This window comes from Mobula hypostoma, chromosome 24, assembly GCF_963921235.1.
Source record: "Mobula hypostoma chromosome 24, sMobHyp1.1, whole genome shotgun sequence".
In the NCBI taxonomy this organism is placed as follows: Eukaryota; Metazoa; Chordata; class Chondrichthyes; order Myliobatiformes; family Myliobatidae; genus Mobula; species Mobula hypostoma.
Genome location: NC_086120.1, coordinates 50,161,152 through 50,177,215, shown reverse-complemented (window position 1 = coordinate 50,177,215; position 16,064 = coordinate 50,161,152). Strand labels below are relative to the sequence as shown.

The 16,064-nt window shown below is 41.2% G+C and overlaps 1 protein-coding gene across 3 annotated transcripts in view; it reads left to right on the top strand.

Moving 5' to 3' along the window:
* Positions 1 to 13,651, top strand: part of LOC134337577 (tyrosine-protein kinase ZAP-70) — a 152,839-nt gene extending 139,188 nt beyond the window's left edge. For all 3 annotated transcript variants that reach the window (XM_063032718.1, XM_063032719.1, XM_063032717.1), the window contains exon 13: positions 12,760 to 13,651. In XM_063032718.1, coding sequence (XP_062888788.1) covers positions 12,760 to 12,847 — 88 coding nt within the window. In that variant the 3' untranslated portion in view covers positions 12,848 to 13,651. The remainder of the gene's footprint in view (positions 1 to 12,759) is intronic.
* The last annotated feature ends 2,413 nt before the right edge of the window (positions 13,652 to 16,064 follow it).

Genomic DNA, 16,064 nt, shown 5'->3' with positions numbered 1-16,064 from the left:
TGCTGCACTATTTTATCATAGCTGATCCATTTTCCTCATAGCCCCAATCTCCTGCCTTCTCTCCGTATCCCTTCATGCCCTGACCAATCAAGAATTTATCAATCTGTGCCTTAAATATACGCAATGACTTAGCCTCCAAAGCCATCTGTGGCAACAAATTCCACAGATTTACCACTCTCTAGCTAAAGAAATTCCTTCATCATTCTTCCGAATTCCAGTGAGTACAGGCCCAGAGCCATCAAATGCTCTTCATACGATAAGCCTTTAAATCCCAGAATCACTTTCGTGAACCTACTTTGAACCCTCTCCAAATGTCTTTTAAATGTTACTTTACCCACCTCAACTACTTTGTCTGGTAGCTCATCCATAAGCTCACCATTCTTTGTGTGAAGTTGCAACTCAGGTCTATGCCTTCTAGTTTTTGTTTCCCATTCCCTGGAAAAGAGATGATGTACGTTCACCCTGTCTATACCCCTCATGATGTTACACACCTCCATAAGGTCACCCCTTGAAAGAAGATGGAACATCACTGCACAGCCTTTGGCCCAAAATTTGGTGCCAATTCTTAACATACTGTGAGATCAATCTAAATTTTCCTTCCTTCATAGCCCCCCATTTTTCTTCAATCCATGTGCCTATCTAAGAGTCTCATAATTGTGCTTAATATATCTGCCTCTACCACTCTGTATAAAAAAAGTTACCTCTGACATCTCCCCTATATTTTGCCCTAGACACCTTAAATTTAGGGAAGACAGCGGGTGGTGATCAAAGGGACTTATACTAGCTGGAGGTCTGTGATTAGTGGTGTTTCACAGGATACCAGAAGTTTTTTCAGATATATAAAGAGTAAAAGAGAGGCGATAGTAGATATCAGACCATTGGAAAATGACGGTGGAGAAATAGTAATGGGGGACAAAGAAATGTCAAATGAACTGAGTAAGTACTTTGCATCAGTCTTCACTGTGGAAGACACTAACAGTGTGCCAGGCGTTCAAGAGTGTTGGGCAAAAATGACTGAGGTTGCCATTACTAAGGAATACGTGCTTGGGAAGCTAGAAGTTCTAAAGATGTCTACATTGGAGGGTTCTGAAAGGGTATTGACCCGGATCTGGGCCATACCCTCCAAATATCGGGACCTGCCTTTCGGTTTTATTGCATTACCTTACTTTCCCTTTTCTATTTTCTACTTATGATTTATAATTTAAATTTTTAATATTTACTATCGATTTGTACTCCGGGGAGCACGAAGAGCAGAATCAAATATGGCTGTGATGATTGTACGCTCTAGTATCAATTGTTTGGCGAGAATAAAGTATGAAGTATAAAGTATTGATCTTTCAAGAATCACTTGATTCTGGGGCAGGTAATTTTGAGGAAATATAAAGGCTACAGAAAGACTTAGACAGTTTAAGAGAATGGGCAAAGAAGTGGCAGATGGAATACAGTGTTAGGAGGTGTATAGACATGGTAGAAGAAATAAAAGCATAGACTGTTTTCTAAACAAAATTCAAAAATCTGATGTGCAGGTTAACTTGCAGGCTGAGATGGTGAGGAGTGGATGTGGAGAGGATGTTTTCTATAGTGGGGGAGTCTAGGATCAGAGGGGAGAAATTCAGAATAGAGTAATGTTCATTTAGGATGGAGATAAGGGTTTTTTTTAGCCAGAAGGTGGTGAATCTGTGGAAATCATTACCACAGGCAGGTGTGGAGGCCAGGTTACTGAGTGTAGTTGAAGTGGAGGTCGATAGACTCATGATACGTCAGGGCTTGAAAGGTTACAGAGAGAAAACAGGAGCATGGGGTTGAGAGGGAAATGGATCAGCCATGATCAAATGGTGGAGCAGACTCGATGGGTTGAATGGCCTAATTCTGCTCTAATGTCTTGTCTCATGATCTATACTGGGACCTCTGCTGTCTGTGATGTACATAAATGTCCTAGATGAAAATGTAGATGGGTGGGTTAGTAAGTTTACAGGTGATAAAAATATTGGTGGTGTTGTGGATACCACCCTCTCTAAATCTTCCTCACCTTTTCTATAACGAAGCGACCAGAATGGAACACAATACTCCAAGTGTAGTTTAACCAGAGTTTTATCGAGCACTTGAACTCAGTCTTCCAACTAATGAAGTCCAAAGCAGCATATGCCTTCTTAACCACCGTCAACTTGTGCAGCAACTTATTTCTTCAGAAGATACAATGCTCTGTATTTTGAATAGTGCTTGCTACTAAATACAAGCTCAACCATCTTATTTGGATCCAATGCACAGCAGTTGGTAATTGAAGAGATCAGAGTTAACAATTCCATATATATGTTTCTGCAGAGTTCCTAGCTATAAAAGAAATCATTGGACTTTTTGGAAAAATCTGCAAAAAAACTGCTGTAGATAACACATCTACTTTTGTTCTTCATCTGTCATTGTGGTACACTTCTAATGATGCCTGAAAATATCACTGTAGACACCCAAGAGCAGTGACTCATTACAAGCACTGCTATCAAAGATAATACTCGACACTGTGGGCTAGCACACAAGAGCAGCTACAGTACATGCTGACAAGTTCCTGAATTTAGGTCTATCATTTAATAGGTTCTTGATTAGTTGGGGCATCAAAGGTTCTGGGGAGAAGGCAGGAGAGTGAGGTTGAGAGGGTTAATAAATCAGCCATGATGGAATGGCGGAGCAGACTTAATGGGCTTAATGGACTAATTCTGCTCCTATGTCTTATGGCCTTGTGTGTCTGCATATAGACACATAAAAGAATATAGTCATAGAATAATATAGCACTGAAACAGGCCCTTCAACACATCTAGTCCATCCCAAACTAGTATTCTGCCTAGTCCTAGACTATAACCCTCCAGACCCCTCCCATCTGTGTACCTATCCAAATTAAACCTGCATCCACCACTTGCACTGGCAACTCGTTCCTCACTCTAACCACCCTCTGAGTGAGTAAGTTCCCTTTAAACATTTCACCTTTCACCCTTAACTGATGACATCTAGTTCTAGTCTCACTCAACCTCAGTGGAAAAATATTTATAACTAAAATAATAGTTTATAACTTAGAATTATAACACTAGGTAAAAGGTTTGGACAAAGATTTTATGTGCTGCACCTGAACCTTCTTGTGAAAACATTACAAGGTTAATGTAACAAGCTTGTAAGTATTACAATTAATTATTTGTTAATGTTAGTTAATTAACAAGCTTGTAAGTATTGCGAGCCTAATGCTTCTGTTATCAGAGACCAATGATAAAAATAATTCTAAGATAGTTATTGACAAGACCAGCACTGCATGCAATTCTTGAATGTAGACTATACATTTAGCCACACGTTTGCGATAAGGCACCTTCCATAGCAAGACACACCACTCTCACACATTTAATAACACCATGACAATGTTAAATATTGAAAAAAGTCTATGTGTGATTTTGTATGTGAGAACACACTGAATTGGTTGTGTAAGATGTCTTTTATTTGACAAAATTAATGTTAAATCAGAATCTGAAAAAAGGATCTGAATGATATAGTGAGGTGTTCGTATTGAGTCAACAGCCTTTTTACAATTTATTCAGTCTGATATGAATCTAATCAGGTTCAGCCTGAACAAAGCACTAAATAATTAAGGCTTCTGGAAAAAGTATATGCATTACTGCTTAAAACATCTCCTGTTTTCATAGAGCGTCTTGACTGCGGTATCAAGTGAAGTTAGTAAGAGATTAGAATCTCTGTGTTTATTGATAATAAAGTGTATAGTGTTGGTTTTACTTGAGAATAGTGTGAATAACACGTGATTTCTGTGGGCAAACTTACTTGTAATAATTGTTACTTCTGTACTGAGTATATTGTCACTGACATCTTTTGGCTACTAAAATCGAGATGGTGTTTTGACATACCCCAATCAAAATGGTGCAAAGAATGTATTGATGGTGATGAATTCTTATCCTATTTAAAGTCAGAGCTGAGAGATACTGTACATTATTTTGTTGATTAAATAGAGAATGCTAGTGTGGAAGATTCAGATGTTTTATGGTCCATTAATCACTTACAGCTGTGTGTAGCGTACTAGCATATCGTTTGAAATTATTATGCACAAAATGTGTTGTACACCCTATCATAGGAAAGACACCTTTACACTGGAAAGACTGAATAGAAGATTTACAAGGATGCTGCTAGGACTCAAGGAGAGAGGTTGGGCAGGCTATCGGAGATTGAATTTGGAAGCCTGAGAGAGGGGTTATAGAATTACCAGATGCTGCCTGGATTGGAGAGCGTGTCTTATGAGGAAAGGTTGAGTGGGCTAGGGCTTTTCTCTTTGGAGTGAAGGAAGGTGAGAGGTGCCTGGATAGAGATGTACAAGATGATAAGAGGCATAGATCAGCTGGATGCCAGAGACCCTTTTCCCCAGGGTTTTCAATGGCTAATACCAGGATGCATAATTTTAAGGTGATTGGAGGAAAGTATAGGGAGATATTTTTTAACAGAGTGGCAGGTGCATGGAACACCCTGCCAGGGGTGGTGATACATTAGGGACATTTAAGAGACTCTTAGATAGGCACATGGATAATAGAAAAATGGAGGATTATGTAGGGGAGAAGGGTTAGATTAATCCTGGAGATTGGCACATCATAGGTCAAAGGGCCTGTACTGTGCTGTACTGTTCTATGCCCTGTACCTGACAACTAAAAACCTTTAGAAGTGTACACACCAAACTGGAATTATTACGTATCAGAATGCCAGAACTGCAGGCAATGATAATGGTCCTAAGTCTAGTGCAGCTTCATCAACCTCTCCAAGCACCATTACACTCTAGCTGTTAAAATATTTCACATAAATAACAAAAAAGAATTACACCAGCTTTCAGAATAGTGAGGATATGGAACGAGATGCCAGAGGAGGTGGGTGAAGCAGGTGCAATAGTATCAGGTTACCTCTCAATCTCCTGTGTTCTAGGGAATGAAATCCTGGTCTATGCAACCTGTCTCTGTAACTGTTTACTCGGAAACAAGAGATATGATAATTGGTAGAGTTATGTTGGGTCTTATGTTAGGGCAGAAGGAACATCCAGGAGACCTTCACTGTTCAGTTTGGCAGATGGGTTAGAGCTCAAGAGTGGTTCCCTAATTTAACACATTTAAGATTTGTAATGTTTGATTAACTTGGCAGATTAAATGGCCTCGGTAAATTTCCCCTGGTGTGCTGATGAGTGGCGGCAGCTGCAGGGGACTGATGAGAATTTGGGGAGAATACAATCGGGTTACTGTTAACCAGAGCTTCACAAACTGGGGTCCACGGACTTTAAAGGATGCTTGACGGTTGGCAGGGACTCAGTGGGTCAAAGACCCCCGTGGAGTAAAAGGAATCAAAAGGCTGCTATCTGACTGGAGAGAGACTACAGATAAGTGATGTTCAGAGAGATTTTGTTGTTCTTGTGCACGAATCACAGGAACTTAGCAGGCAGGTTCAACAGCTAAGAATGAAAGTGGCACGTTGACTTCGATTGTGAATTAGAATCGGGTTTATTATGACTTTAATGTCATGAAATGTGTTGTTTTGTGGCAGCAGCACATTAAAATTCTTCTTAAGCCCACCACCCCTCTTGGGACACAGGCTACTGACAGCAACTCAGTAGCATCCTCTGTCCTGGACCAACAGAAGGTTGATTGACCATGTGGCTTCTGCTTTCACCAAACAATTCATACATCTTCCAGGCCAAGTTCCTTCCTCTCCCAGGAATGAGGTCTGTGGAGCCTCTGTTGGAGTTTCTGCAGCTCTGGGTTTTTACAGGGTGGGGTTGCTAGTCCAACCCTCCTCCTGTCGCTGCTGGGTTTGGGATCATTCATGGTGCAGTTACATAATAATTGTGATAAATTAAATTAAGAACATATGAAAATAAATAGTACATAAAGAGAGCAGAAGAGTGAGGTTGTATTCATGGACTGTTCAGAAATCCGATAGCGGAGGGGGCAGAAGCTGTTGGAGTTTAAGAATGGAGAATTTTTGTTTCAGTGGTACTGGGTGCTGGTGGGTCCACACCTGGTCTACCTGAACAAAGCTTTGGTCCATTGACCTAACAACCATACTGAACCATGACAGGCTGTCCACATGAGATTCACTAGGCTAATTTCAGGAGGGTTGTCCTACCAAGTTTTAGCACGTGGCCAAGTGGTTAAGGCGCTCGTCTAGTGATCTCAAGGTCGCTAGTTCGAGCCTCAGTTGTGGCAGTGTGTTTGTGTCCTTGAGCAAGGCACTTAATCACACATTGCTCTAGCCTGTGTGAGGAGTGGTGCCTCACACAGACTTCCAATCTGCAGCTTGTAAGGCATGAAAATGCCCAACCCAGGCCTCTCATGGTCTGAGTCGATGTTCCCCTCCCCTGTCCTACCAAGAGAGGACAAATAGTCTGGGTCTATATTGGAGGAATAAGGGAGACCTTATTCAAGCACAAGGGTGGCATTGACAGGATAGATGCTGAGATATTTTCACAAGTGGAAGAGTAAAGAACAAGATACAGACTAAGAGGCCAGCCATTTAAAACTGTGCACAGGAATTTCTTCTGAGGGTAGAATATCACTGCATTGTTTTACCGCTAGTAGTGATGGAAGCCAGATCATAGAGTCAGAGGGCACTAATGTCATTGTGGTGTAGCAGTTAACACATTGCTATTACAGTTCAGGACATCAGAGTTCGGTGTTCAATTCCAATGTCCTCTGTAAGGAGACTGTACGTCCCTACCGTGGAATACATATGGTGCTCCCATAGTCCAAAGACATACTGGTTAGTAGGTTAATTGGTCATTATAAATTGTCCTGTGGTTAGGCTGTGGTTAAATAGGGAGCTTCAGAAGGTCCTGTTCTATACTGTATCTCTGAATAAATAAACAATCAATAAATAATTACAGCCTTGACACAGTAGATTAGTATTTGAAAGACCCAAGAATTGAGTACTATGCGGAATGGCCACTGAACAGTTGACAAGCCCCATCCGTCCGAAGGTTTTAAGGTGCGAGTAACCTACCTTTGCCCCTTCAGTAGAAACAGTTCCACCCGGCTTGGTAGCTAAGCCACAGATGAAAGCCAGGAGTTGGACTTGGTTGTCAGAGACTATTTTAGTCACACATCACTGGGGACATTTAAGAGGTAGTGGGAGCTTATACACCCCCACCCCCAACTTTGAAAACCTTAAGGAACCCTGATGATGCAGGAATAAAAGAAATCCCAGCATGGGATGTGGGGGCTTGGAGTGGAACTCTGCAGGTGTTTTATATATATATATATATATATATATATATATATATATAAATAAAGGAAAAGGGCTCGAAGCAAAAGTTTGGGCATCCTGCATGGTCAGTACTTAGTAACACCCCCTTTGGCAAGTATCACAGCTTGTAAACGCTTTCTGTAGCCAGCTAAGAGTCTTTCAATTCCTGTTTGGAGGATTTTCACCCATTCTTCCTTGCAAAAGGCTTCTAGTTCTGTGAGATTCTTGGGCCATCTTGCATGCACTGCTGTTTTGAGGTCTATCTGCAGATTTTCGATGATGTTTAGGTCGGGGGACTGTGAGGGCCATGGCAAAACCTTCAGCTTGCGCCTCTTGAGGTAGTCCATTGTGGATTTTGAGGTGTGTTTAGGATCATTATCCTGTTGTAGAAGCCATCCTCTTTACATCTTCAGGTTTTTTACAAATGGTGTGATGTTTGCTTCCAGAATTTGCTGGTATTTAATTGAATTCATTCTTCCCTCTACCAGTGAAATGTTCCCTGTGCCACTGGCTGCAACACAAGCCCAAAGCATGATCGATCCACCCCCGTGCTTAACCGTTGGAGAGGTGTTCTTTTCGTGAAATTCTGCACCCTTTTTTCTCCAAACATACCTTTGCTCATTGCAGCCAATAAGATGTCCCTAACATTTCTGCCTCTACCATCAGCCCTGGTAGAATGTTCCATGCTCTTTGTGTTAAAAGAAAAATGACCTCTACTTTCTGTCAATAGGATCTGCTGAGGTTCTCAACTCCTACCCCAGGGGCCTTGCCATTGGCATCTCCTCCTCCAGTCTATCTTCCATTCCTATGCCCTCATCTGATCCCCAGCTCACCTTCTTCATGAATTCTATGCTCCACAATGGTGGGAGGTCACAGGGGAAATGTTTCTAGTTTAATTGTTCAGAACATGTTTAGACTTCCACTCCGTTTTGCGTCTAATTAATGACTGAACCACTGATGTGAGGGCTCATCATGGATTTATAGGTTCCTTAGAAGATCCTTTCAGCAATAGGCCTTGAAATATGCATGAGTTCATATTCATCCGAGTTCAGAGTTCAGTTCCGACGCTGTCTATGAGGTGCTTAGATGTCCTCCCATGAATGAATGGGTTTTCTCTGGGTGCTCCAGTTTCCTCTCATATTCCAAAGACATACCAACTAGTAGGTTAATTGTTCAATGTAAATTGAACTGTGACTAGACTGGTGTAAGTAGGTGGGTCGCTGGGTGGCCTAGAAGGGCCTGTTCCATACTGCATCTCTAAGTAAACAAATAAATTAATTAATTAAATATAAAGGACTATAAGATATAGGAGCAGAATTAGGCCATCTGGCCCATGGAATCTGCTCCACTATTTCATCATGGCTGATTAAATTTTCCTCTTAGCCCCAATCTCCTGCCTTCTCCCCATATCCCTTCTTGCCCTGAACAATCAAGAATCTATCAACCTCTGCCTTAAATATACATACAGACTTGGCCTCCACAGCTGCTTGTAGCATAGAATTCCACAGATTCACCACTCTCTGGCTAAAAAAATTCCTCCTCATCTCCATTCTAAAAGGACACCTCTCTATTCTGGGGCTGAATGAACTTGGCCTTTTCTCCTTGGCGCAATGGAGGACGAGAGGTGACTTGGTAGAGGTGTGTAAGATGATGAAAGGTATTGATTGTGTGGACAGCCAGAGGCTTTTTCCCAGGGCTGAAATGGCTAACATGAGGGGGCATAGTTTTAAGGTGCTTGGAAGTAGGTACAGAGGAGATGTCAGGGGTAACTTTTTCACACAGAGTGGTGAGTGTGTGGAATGCAATGCAGGCAACATTGGTGGAGGTGGATACCATAGGGTCTTTTAAGAGACTGTTAGATAGGTACGAAGCTTAGAAAAGCAGAGGGCTATTCAGTAGGGAAATTCTAGGCAGTCTCTAGAGTAGGTTACATGGTTGGCACAATATTGTGAGCTGAAGGGCCTGTAATGTACTGTAGATTTTCTATGTTTCTCTTTCATTCTTTTCACCATTCAATAGGTTTCAATGAGGCTACTCTCATTCTTCTTAATTTTAGTCAATGCAGGCCCAGAGCTATCAAACACTCTTCATTTGACAAGCCATTCAATCCTGGAATCATTTTTGTGAACCTCCTTTGAATGCTCTCCAGTTTCATTTAGTCTTTTCTAAGATAAAGAGCCCGAAACTGCTCACAGTACTCTAAGTGAGGCCTCACCTGTGCTTTATGAAGTCTCAACGTTACATCCTTGCCTTTGTACTGTATTCTAGTCCTCTTGAAATGAATGCTATCATTTCATTTGCCTCCCTCACCACCGGCTCAACCTACAAATTAACCTTTAGAGAATCCTCACAAGGACTTCCAAATTCCTTTGTGCCTCAGTTTTTTGTACTTTCTCTCCACTTAGAAAATAGTCAACACTTTCCTTTCATTTACCAAAGTGCATGACCATACACTTCCCAACACCGTATCCCATCTGACATTCCTTTGCCCATTCTCCTAATCCATCTAAATCCTTCTGTAGCCTCTCTATTTCCTCGGAACTACCTGCCCCTTCACCTATCTTCATATTGTCTGCAAACTTTGCAACAAAACACATCCAAATCATTGACATACTGTATAATGTAAAAAGGTTCGGTCCTAACAGAGACCTCTGTGGAACACCAGTAGTCACCACCAGCCAGTCAGAAAAGGTTCCCTTTATTCCCACTCTTTGCCTCTTGCCAATCAGCCACTGCTTTATCCAATCTTTCCTGTAATACCACAGGCTTATAACTTGTTAAGCAGCATCAAGTGTGGCACCTTGTCAAAGGCCTGAAAATCCAAGTACACAACATCAACTGATTCTCCTTTGTCTGTCCTGCTTGTTATTTCTTCAAAATATTTCAGTGTTAGAATTCCAAATTACATTTTATGAGAAAATGGGCCGTAGGTACTGCTTAACTCCCTGGGCCTGAAGGCTTTTTAAAAAAAGATACATGTGAGTAGAAATATTTGAAAAGATAATGGTCTTTAGAAAGCTGTCTTTGACAGTTCAGCAACACACACAAAATGGGGTTAATGCTGGAGGAACTCAGCAAGCCAGGCAGAAACACAAGGTGATTGGTGAAACCTGGAGGGGGAGGATGAAGTAAAGAGTTTCTCTCTCTCGCTTCTCCCCACTTTTTAAATCTGCTCCCTAGCTTTTTTCTCCAGTCCTGCAAAGGGTTTCAGCCCAAAACATCAACTGTGCTCTTTTCTTACATGCTGCCCGGCCTGCCAAGTTCTTGCGTGTTGCTCAGAAGTCCAGCATCTGCAGATTCTCTCTCATTTGACAAATCAGCTGCTACTTTACTGAACTGTATACATTTAAATTTTTATTCCCTGCTTTAAAATGTTTAAACCATGTCATGAAATTTGTGTTTCTGCTGTACGGGTTTGGTGTTTCAGAAGCAGACAGTGTGGTTGGTTGTCAGCAAGTTCGATAACATCATTGGTGCTGGTCATAAGGAACCTGAACAAGTTTAAGGCCTGATAGCAACTCACACATCGACAGCCCTAAATCTTTGAGCATATCTTCTTTTGAGTGACTTGTGAATGTTCTGCTAAATTCATGATCATTATCTCATTGAAGAGACTGACCAAGGCTGATTACTTCATTGTTGTGTTAGCTGAAGATGTAGCAGCAACACCAAAATTATTGTCAACAACCCTCCCAAGTGTAACTACAAGGGCATAAGCCAACAGTAGTTTCACAGTGACCTCTGTCCTGGCCTGGTCTTGCAAGTTGTGTCCAGGTGTAACCCATATTCTTAGTGTATTCTTCCTCTCCCAGCAATAAGTTCCTTGGAGCTTCTGTTGGTGTTTCTGTAAATCTGGGTTTTCACGGGATGGGGTTGCTAGCACCATGCCCAACCCTCCTCCTTTCACAGCTTTCCATGATAGAGCAGAATGGAGCCACGGGCAGTAACTAAATCTATGAATTCCTGTCTCATCAGGGTGACACAGTTGGCCTCCCAATAGTTCACTGGAGTTAGAGAAGTAGATTTGCCGTTACATCACAGAAAGATGTAAAGACAATAGTGTTACTGCAATGAGTGATTTTAACTTCCCCAATATTAACTGGGATACCTCCAATCCCAGGATGATAGATGGAGCCAGTGTACCCTCTCATTTTTTTTACAGCTGCACAGACCAACCATTGTTCTGAGCAGGAAATTTTTACGTGGTCTGAAAAATTTTTTTTGTAATATGCACATCAAATAAACAAAAATCACAACTCACAACACAAGTAAACAATGTCAGGCAGTCAAAAAAACTGACAGGCACAATGTCAAAAGTAAGAAGTTTTGACTAGATGGCATTGGCATTCATTAGGCTGGTAGTTTATTAACAATGAGCTTCCAACTTCCATTCTGTGTTTATTGTTACAATTTGTAACTCGAAACACTGACAAACAAAATATATTGAAGCTCTAAAATGTTTCAAAGTAAAGGTTGTGGTATGTTTATTATTTAGAAAATTTATGGATTATATTCATTAACACATAATTATTTCACAATTATATTAATATAATTTCAAAATTATATTAACATTATATAAAACAAAATTCCAGTAGTGCACCAACAAAGGCTATGCGCACAGGAGCATTTCAGTTACTGTGAGGCCACACACCCTTGCAGCTCAGTGGGTGGAATTTGTTTGGTGCATTCAGGAAGATTTTTTGAAAGAATATGTATGTAGGTAGCCCAATGAGGGGTAAAGTTGAAGGAAGTCTAATTAAATCTTTTTAAAGAAATGAACCTGGCCAGGTTTCAATTATTTAGATTTAGATTTATTTATTAATCACATGTAGACTGAAACATACAATGAGATATGTCATTTGCATGAGCAACCAACACAGTCTGTGGACATGCTGGGAGCAGGCTGCAAGTGTTGGGACTTGTTTGTTTTATTTTATTTTGTTTAGAGATACAGGGGGAACAGGTTCTTCCAGCTCTTTGAGCTGCACTGCTAGCAACCCACCTATTTAACCCTAGCCTAAGCACAGGACAGTTCACAGTGACCAATTAATCTACTAACTGGACTTTGGGAGGAAACCGGAGCACCTGGCAGTCTTCCATTCCACAGGGAGAATGTACAGTCTCCTTATAGAATCTAGCTTAAGTGGGAGAAGTCACCAATTAGGGGGAAGCTCATTAGAGTAACGCCTTACATTGTCAGCTATCAGGGTTCAATGCCCATTGCTGTCTGTAAGAAGTTTGTAAATTCTCCCTGTGAACGTGTGTGTTTCCTCTGGATGCTACGGTTTCCTCCCACATTCCAATAACGTGCCAATTAGGGTTGGTGAGTGGTGGGCATGCTACTTTGGCACTGGAAGTACAGTGACACTTGTCGGCTGTCCCCAGCACATCCTTGAATGGTAGTTGGTTATTGACGCAAACACCGTATTTCTTGTTTTGATGTTTCAATGTACATGTGACAAATAAAGCCGATCTTTGATATATTCTCATTGTGTGTTACAGGGTGAATGATCGTCCTGGATTTGTGGAAGTGGAGAGCAAAATGCGAGACTACCATTATAAAATTACACAGAAACCAACATCAGTTTGACATGCACCTGTGATAACCTTATAGCAGACAAGTTTGATTTGATTTGCAACTGTTCTGCTGTGTCACTCTGTACCAGTTCTTGTAGTCAGTAGCTATGAAAGAAGAGCTTACAGCAACAACATGGCTGCAGTTTGAGCATGCCTTTTGTCAATTTCATATTCTAAACATTCACATTTTCAAATATAATTTAACTTGACCTTCTTTATTAACCCGAAATGAGTCTCTGTGGCTGTACCCTGACAAGAGTGTTAGTCAGAACTAATCGGCATCCCATTGCAGTTAAGTGAACACGTGGAAGCTGAGCTGACAGGAGTGTTAGTCAAATCACAGAGTAGTATAGCATTTGTCTGATGCTAGTTCAGCTCGATGCATCAGAGTCCATAGTTCAATTCCAACACCGTGTGCATCCCTCCCCCGTGAACGCAGGGGTTTCCTCCGACAGTCCAAAGATGTGCTTGTTAGTAGGTTAATTGGTCATTGTAAATTATTCTGTGATTAGGCTAATGTAAAATTGGTGGGTTGCTGATCAGCCCGCCTCATTGGGCTGGAAGGACGTGTTGCATGCTGTATCCCTAAATAAATAATAAATAAAAAAACTAACCTCGGCATCCCATTGCAATTAACTGAACGTATGGTGCCAGTAAATTTATTTTGCATTGTTATATTAAGGCAAACAAGGAATGATACTGTCACGTTTCACATATTTAATGTACAAGATCAAATTTATAACTGGCCTTTTTACAAAATTGTGTGCTTGCTTTATAAATGAAATATTACTGGTATCAAGAATAATCTTAGCCCTGAGTGAAAATAAAGAAATAATTTTGGTTGTAAAATGTTGAACGTGAGTCTATAGGAAGCCCTCGTTGCTACAGGGACTTCTGCTTCTCCACATGGTGATCCAAGGGGAAGCTGTAGCGTGTGGCAGGTCAACTCAAAGGTCACAGTAACTTTTTATCAATGTATGCATGCATCACCATATCCTAACCTAGGAGTCATTTTCTTGCTGGCATTTACAGGAAAAGAAATACAATAATTTATAAAAAAACTATACATAAAGACTGGCAAAGAGCCAATTGCACAAAAAGAAGATAATTTATGTAAAAAGTACTGAGAACATAAGTTATAGAGTCTTTTAAAGTGACTCTAGTTTGGAGAATCAGTTCAGAGTTATAGTGAATGAAGTTATCTATGCTGGTTCAGGAGCCTGATGTTTGTAGAATAACTGTTCATGAACCTGGTGATATGGGACCTAGAGCTTCTGTACCTCCTTCCTAATGGTAGTAGCAAGAAGAGAGCATGTTCTGGATGGTGGGGGTCCTTGATCATAGATGCTGCTTTCTATTGGCAATGTTCCTCGTGAACGTGCTCAGTGGTAGGGGAGGGCTTTGCCTGTGATGGACTTGGCTGTATCCACCACTTTCTATAGTCTTGTCCATTCCTGGCATTGGTGTTTTCATACCAGGCCATGATGCAACCAGTCAGGATTCTCTCCACCATACATCTTTAGAGGTTTGTCAAAGTTTTTGGACCTATGCTAAATCTAAGCAAACTTCTACAGAAGTAGAGGTCCTGCTATGTCTTCTTTGTGATGGCACTTCTGATCCCAGAACAGATCCTCTAACACCAAGGAACTTAAAGTTACTTCATCCTTTCCAACGTACAAGCTGAAAACATTGCTTCTTTCCTGTCCACAATGGAAGGGGTGAATCTATTAAATACATGTCTTTTTAACCTCTCCAATCAACCATCTGATCCAACCAAGACCCAGCAAAATCTCACACTTTGGATTATATTCCATCTGGGTAGTTTCCAACCTGACGTCATGAATATTGATTTCTCTTTTCAGTAAAACAAATGTTTCCTTCCCTCTCCCCTCTTCTTCGATTCTCCATTCTGGCATTTTACTTATTCTCACCTGCCTATCACCTCCATCTGGGTCCCCTCCTCCTTCCCTTTCTCCTATGGTCCATTCTCCCCTCCTATTAGATTCCTTCCTCTCCAGCCCTGTACCTCTCCTACCCATCTGGTTTCACCTATCACCTTCCTGCTTGTCCTTCTTCCCCTCCCCCCAACTTTTTCTTTTGGCATCTTCTCCCTTCATTCCCCATCCTCATGAAGGGCCTCAGCCAGAAACATCGACTGTTTATTAATTTCCATTGATGCTGCCTGACCTGCTGAGTTCCTCCAGTATTTTGTGTGTGTTGCTTTGGATTTCCAACATCTGCAGAATTTACAGTATTTAAAATCTCACAATTCAGTGTCACCAAGATCCAGCCTAATGTGCAGAAACCAGTGAAAACTTAAAGATGTCAATTTTTGCTTGAAGGTACTGAGGGATGTCACAAACCCCGTGACAGGAATAAAGAGCCAGCAGAGGTGGAAACCACTTTGGAGTCCAGTATTGCTATAAACTAATAATATTTATTAGTAACTATGCAATACAGTAATATAAATGTAGATAAATCAAACAGGTTAGCAATGATTTTATATATATAAGTAATTATATCAGTAAGTGTGGAAATATATGTATGAAAAACCAAGCTTCTTTAAGTCTAGGGGTAAAAAGATACAGTCTTACGATGATGAGTAAAGTTCAGTTCAGTTGGTGGTATTGAGTTGAGTAGTGATGGAGAGAGAGAGGGAGAGAATTGAGTCTTCAGGTGAGCTGACGCCGTCAATCTTCTCGCTGTCCTTCGACCGACTGTGACTTTAACAAAGGGGACTGGTTTTCTGTGGTGGAGCTATCCCCCAGGCCAGGGTGGACACCTGGACAACTCCCCACCAGTCAACCCTTTTCCTCTTTTCACTGCAAGAACGATGGATCGATCCGCCTGATTGATCCTCCAAAACCCACTTTTTCTGCGGGCACAACAATGCTCATTCAGTGTCCAAACATGTGTCTGAGGTCTGTATCATCTGACCTCCTATTTTATCTTCCCGTGCTGAGCATCAACTGTCACTCAAACAACTCCTCCTCCCTCTCTCTGTGAAGAAATGCAAGCAGGCAAAAAGTCCTTGAAGAAGTATCAACAACCTGCCGAAAATCATAACGTCAATTGTCCATTAAATAACACCGCCTTTGGTCACCATAGCAACTTACGAGCTGCTCGGTGCTGTCTCTAACTCCAAATCAGTTGAAATCCAAAGTTACTTCCAGTGCCTTTAAGTGACAGTCTAACAGTTAGTCCTCGTCTCTCTCTCTCTCTTTTACAAA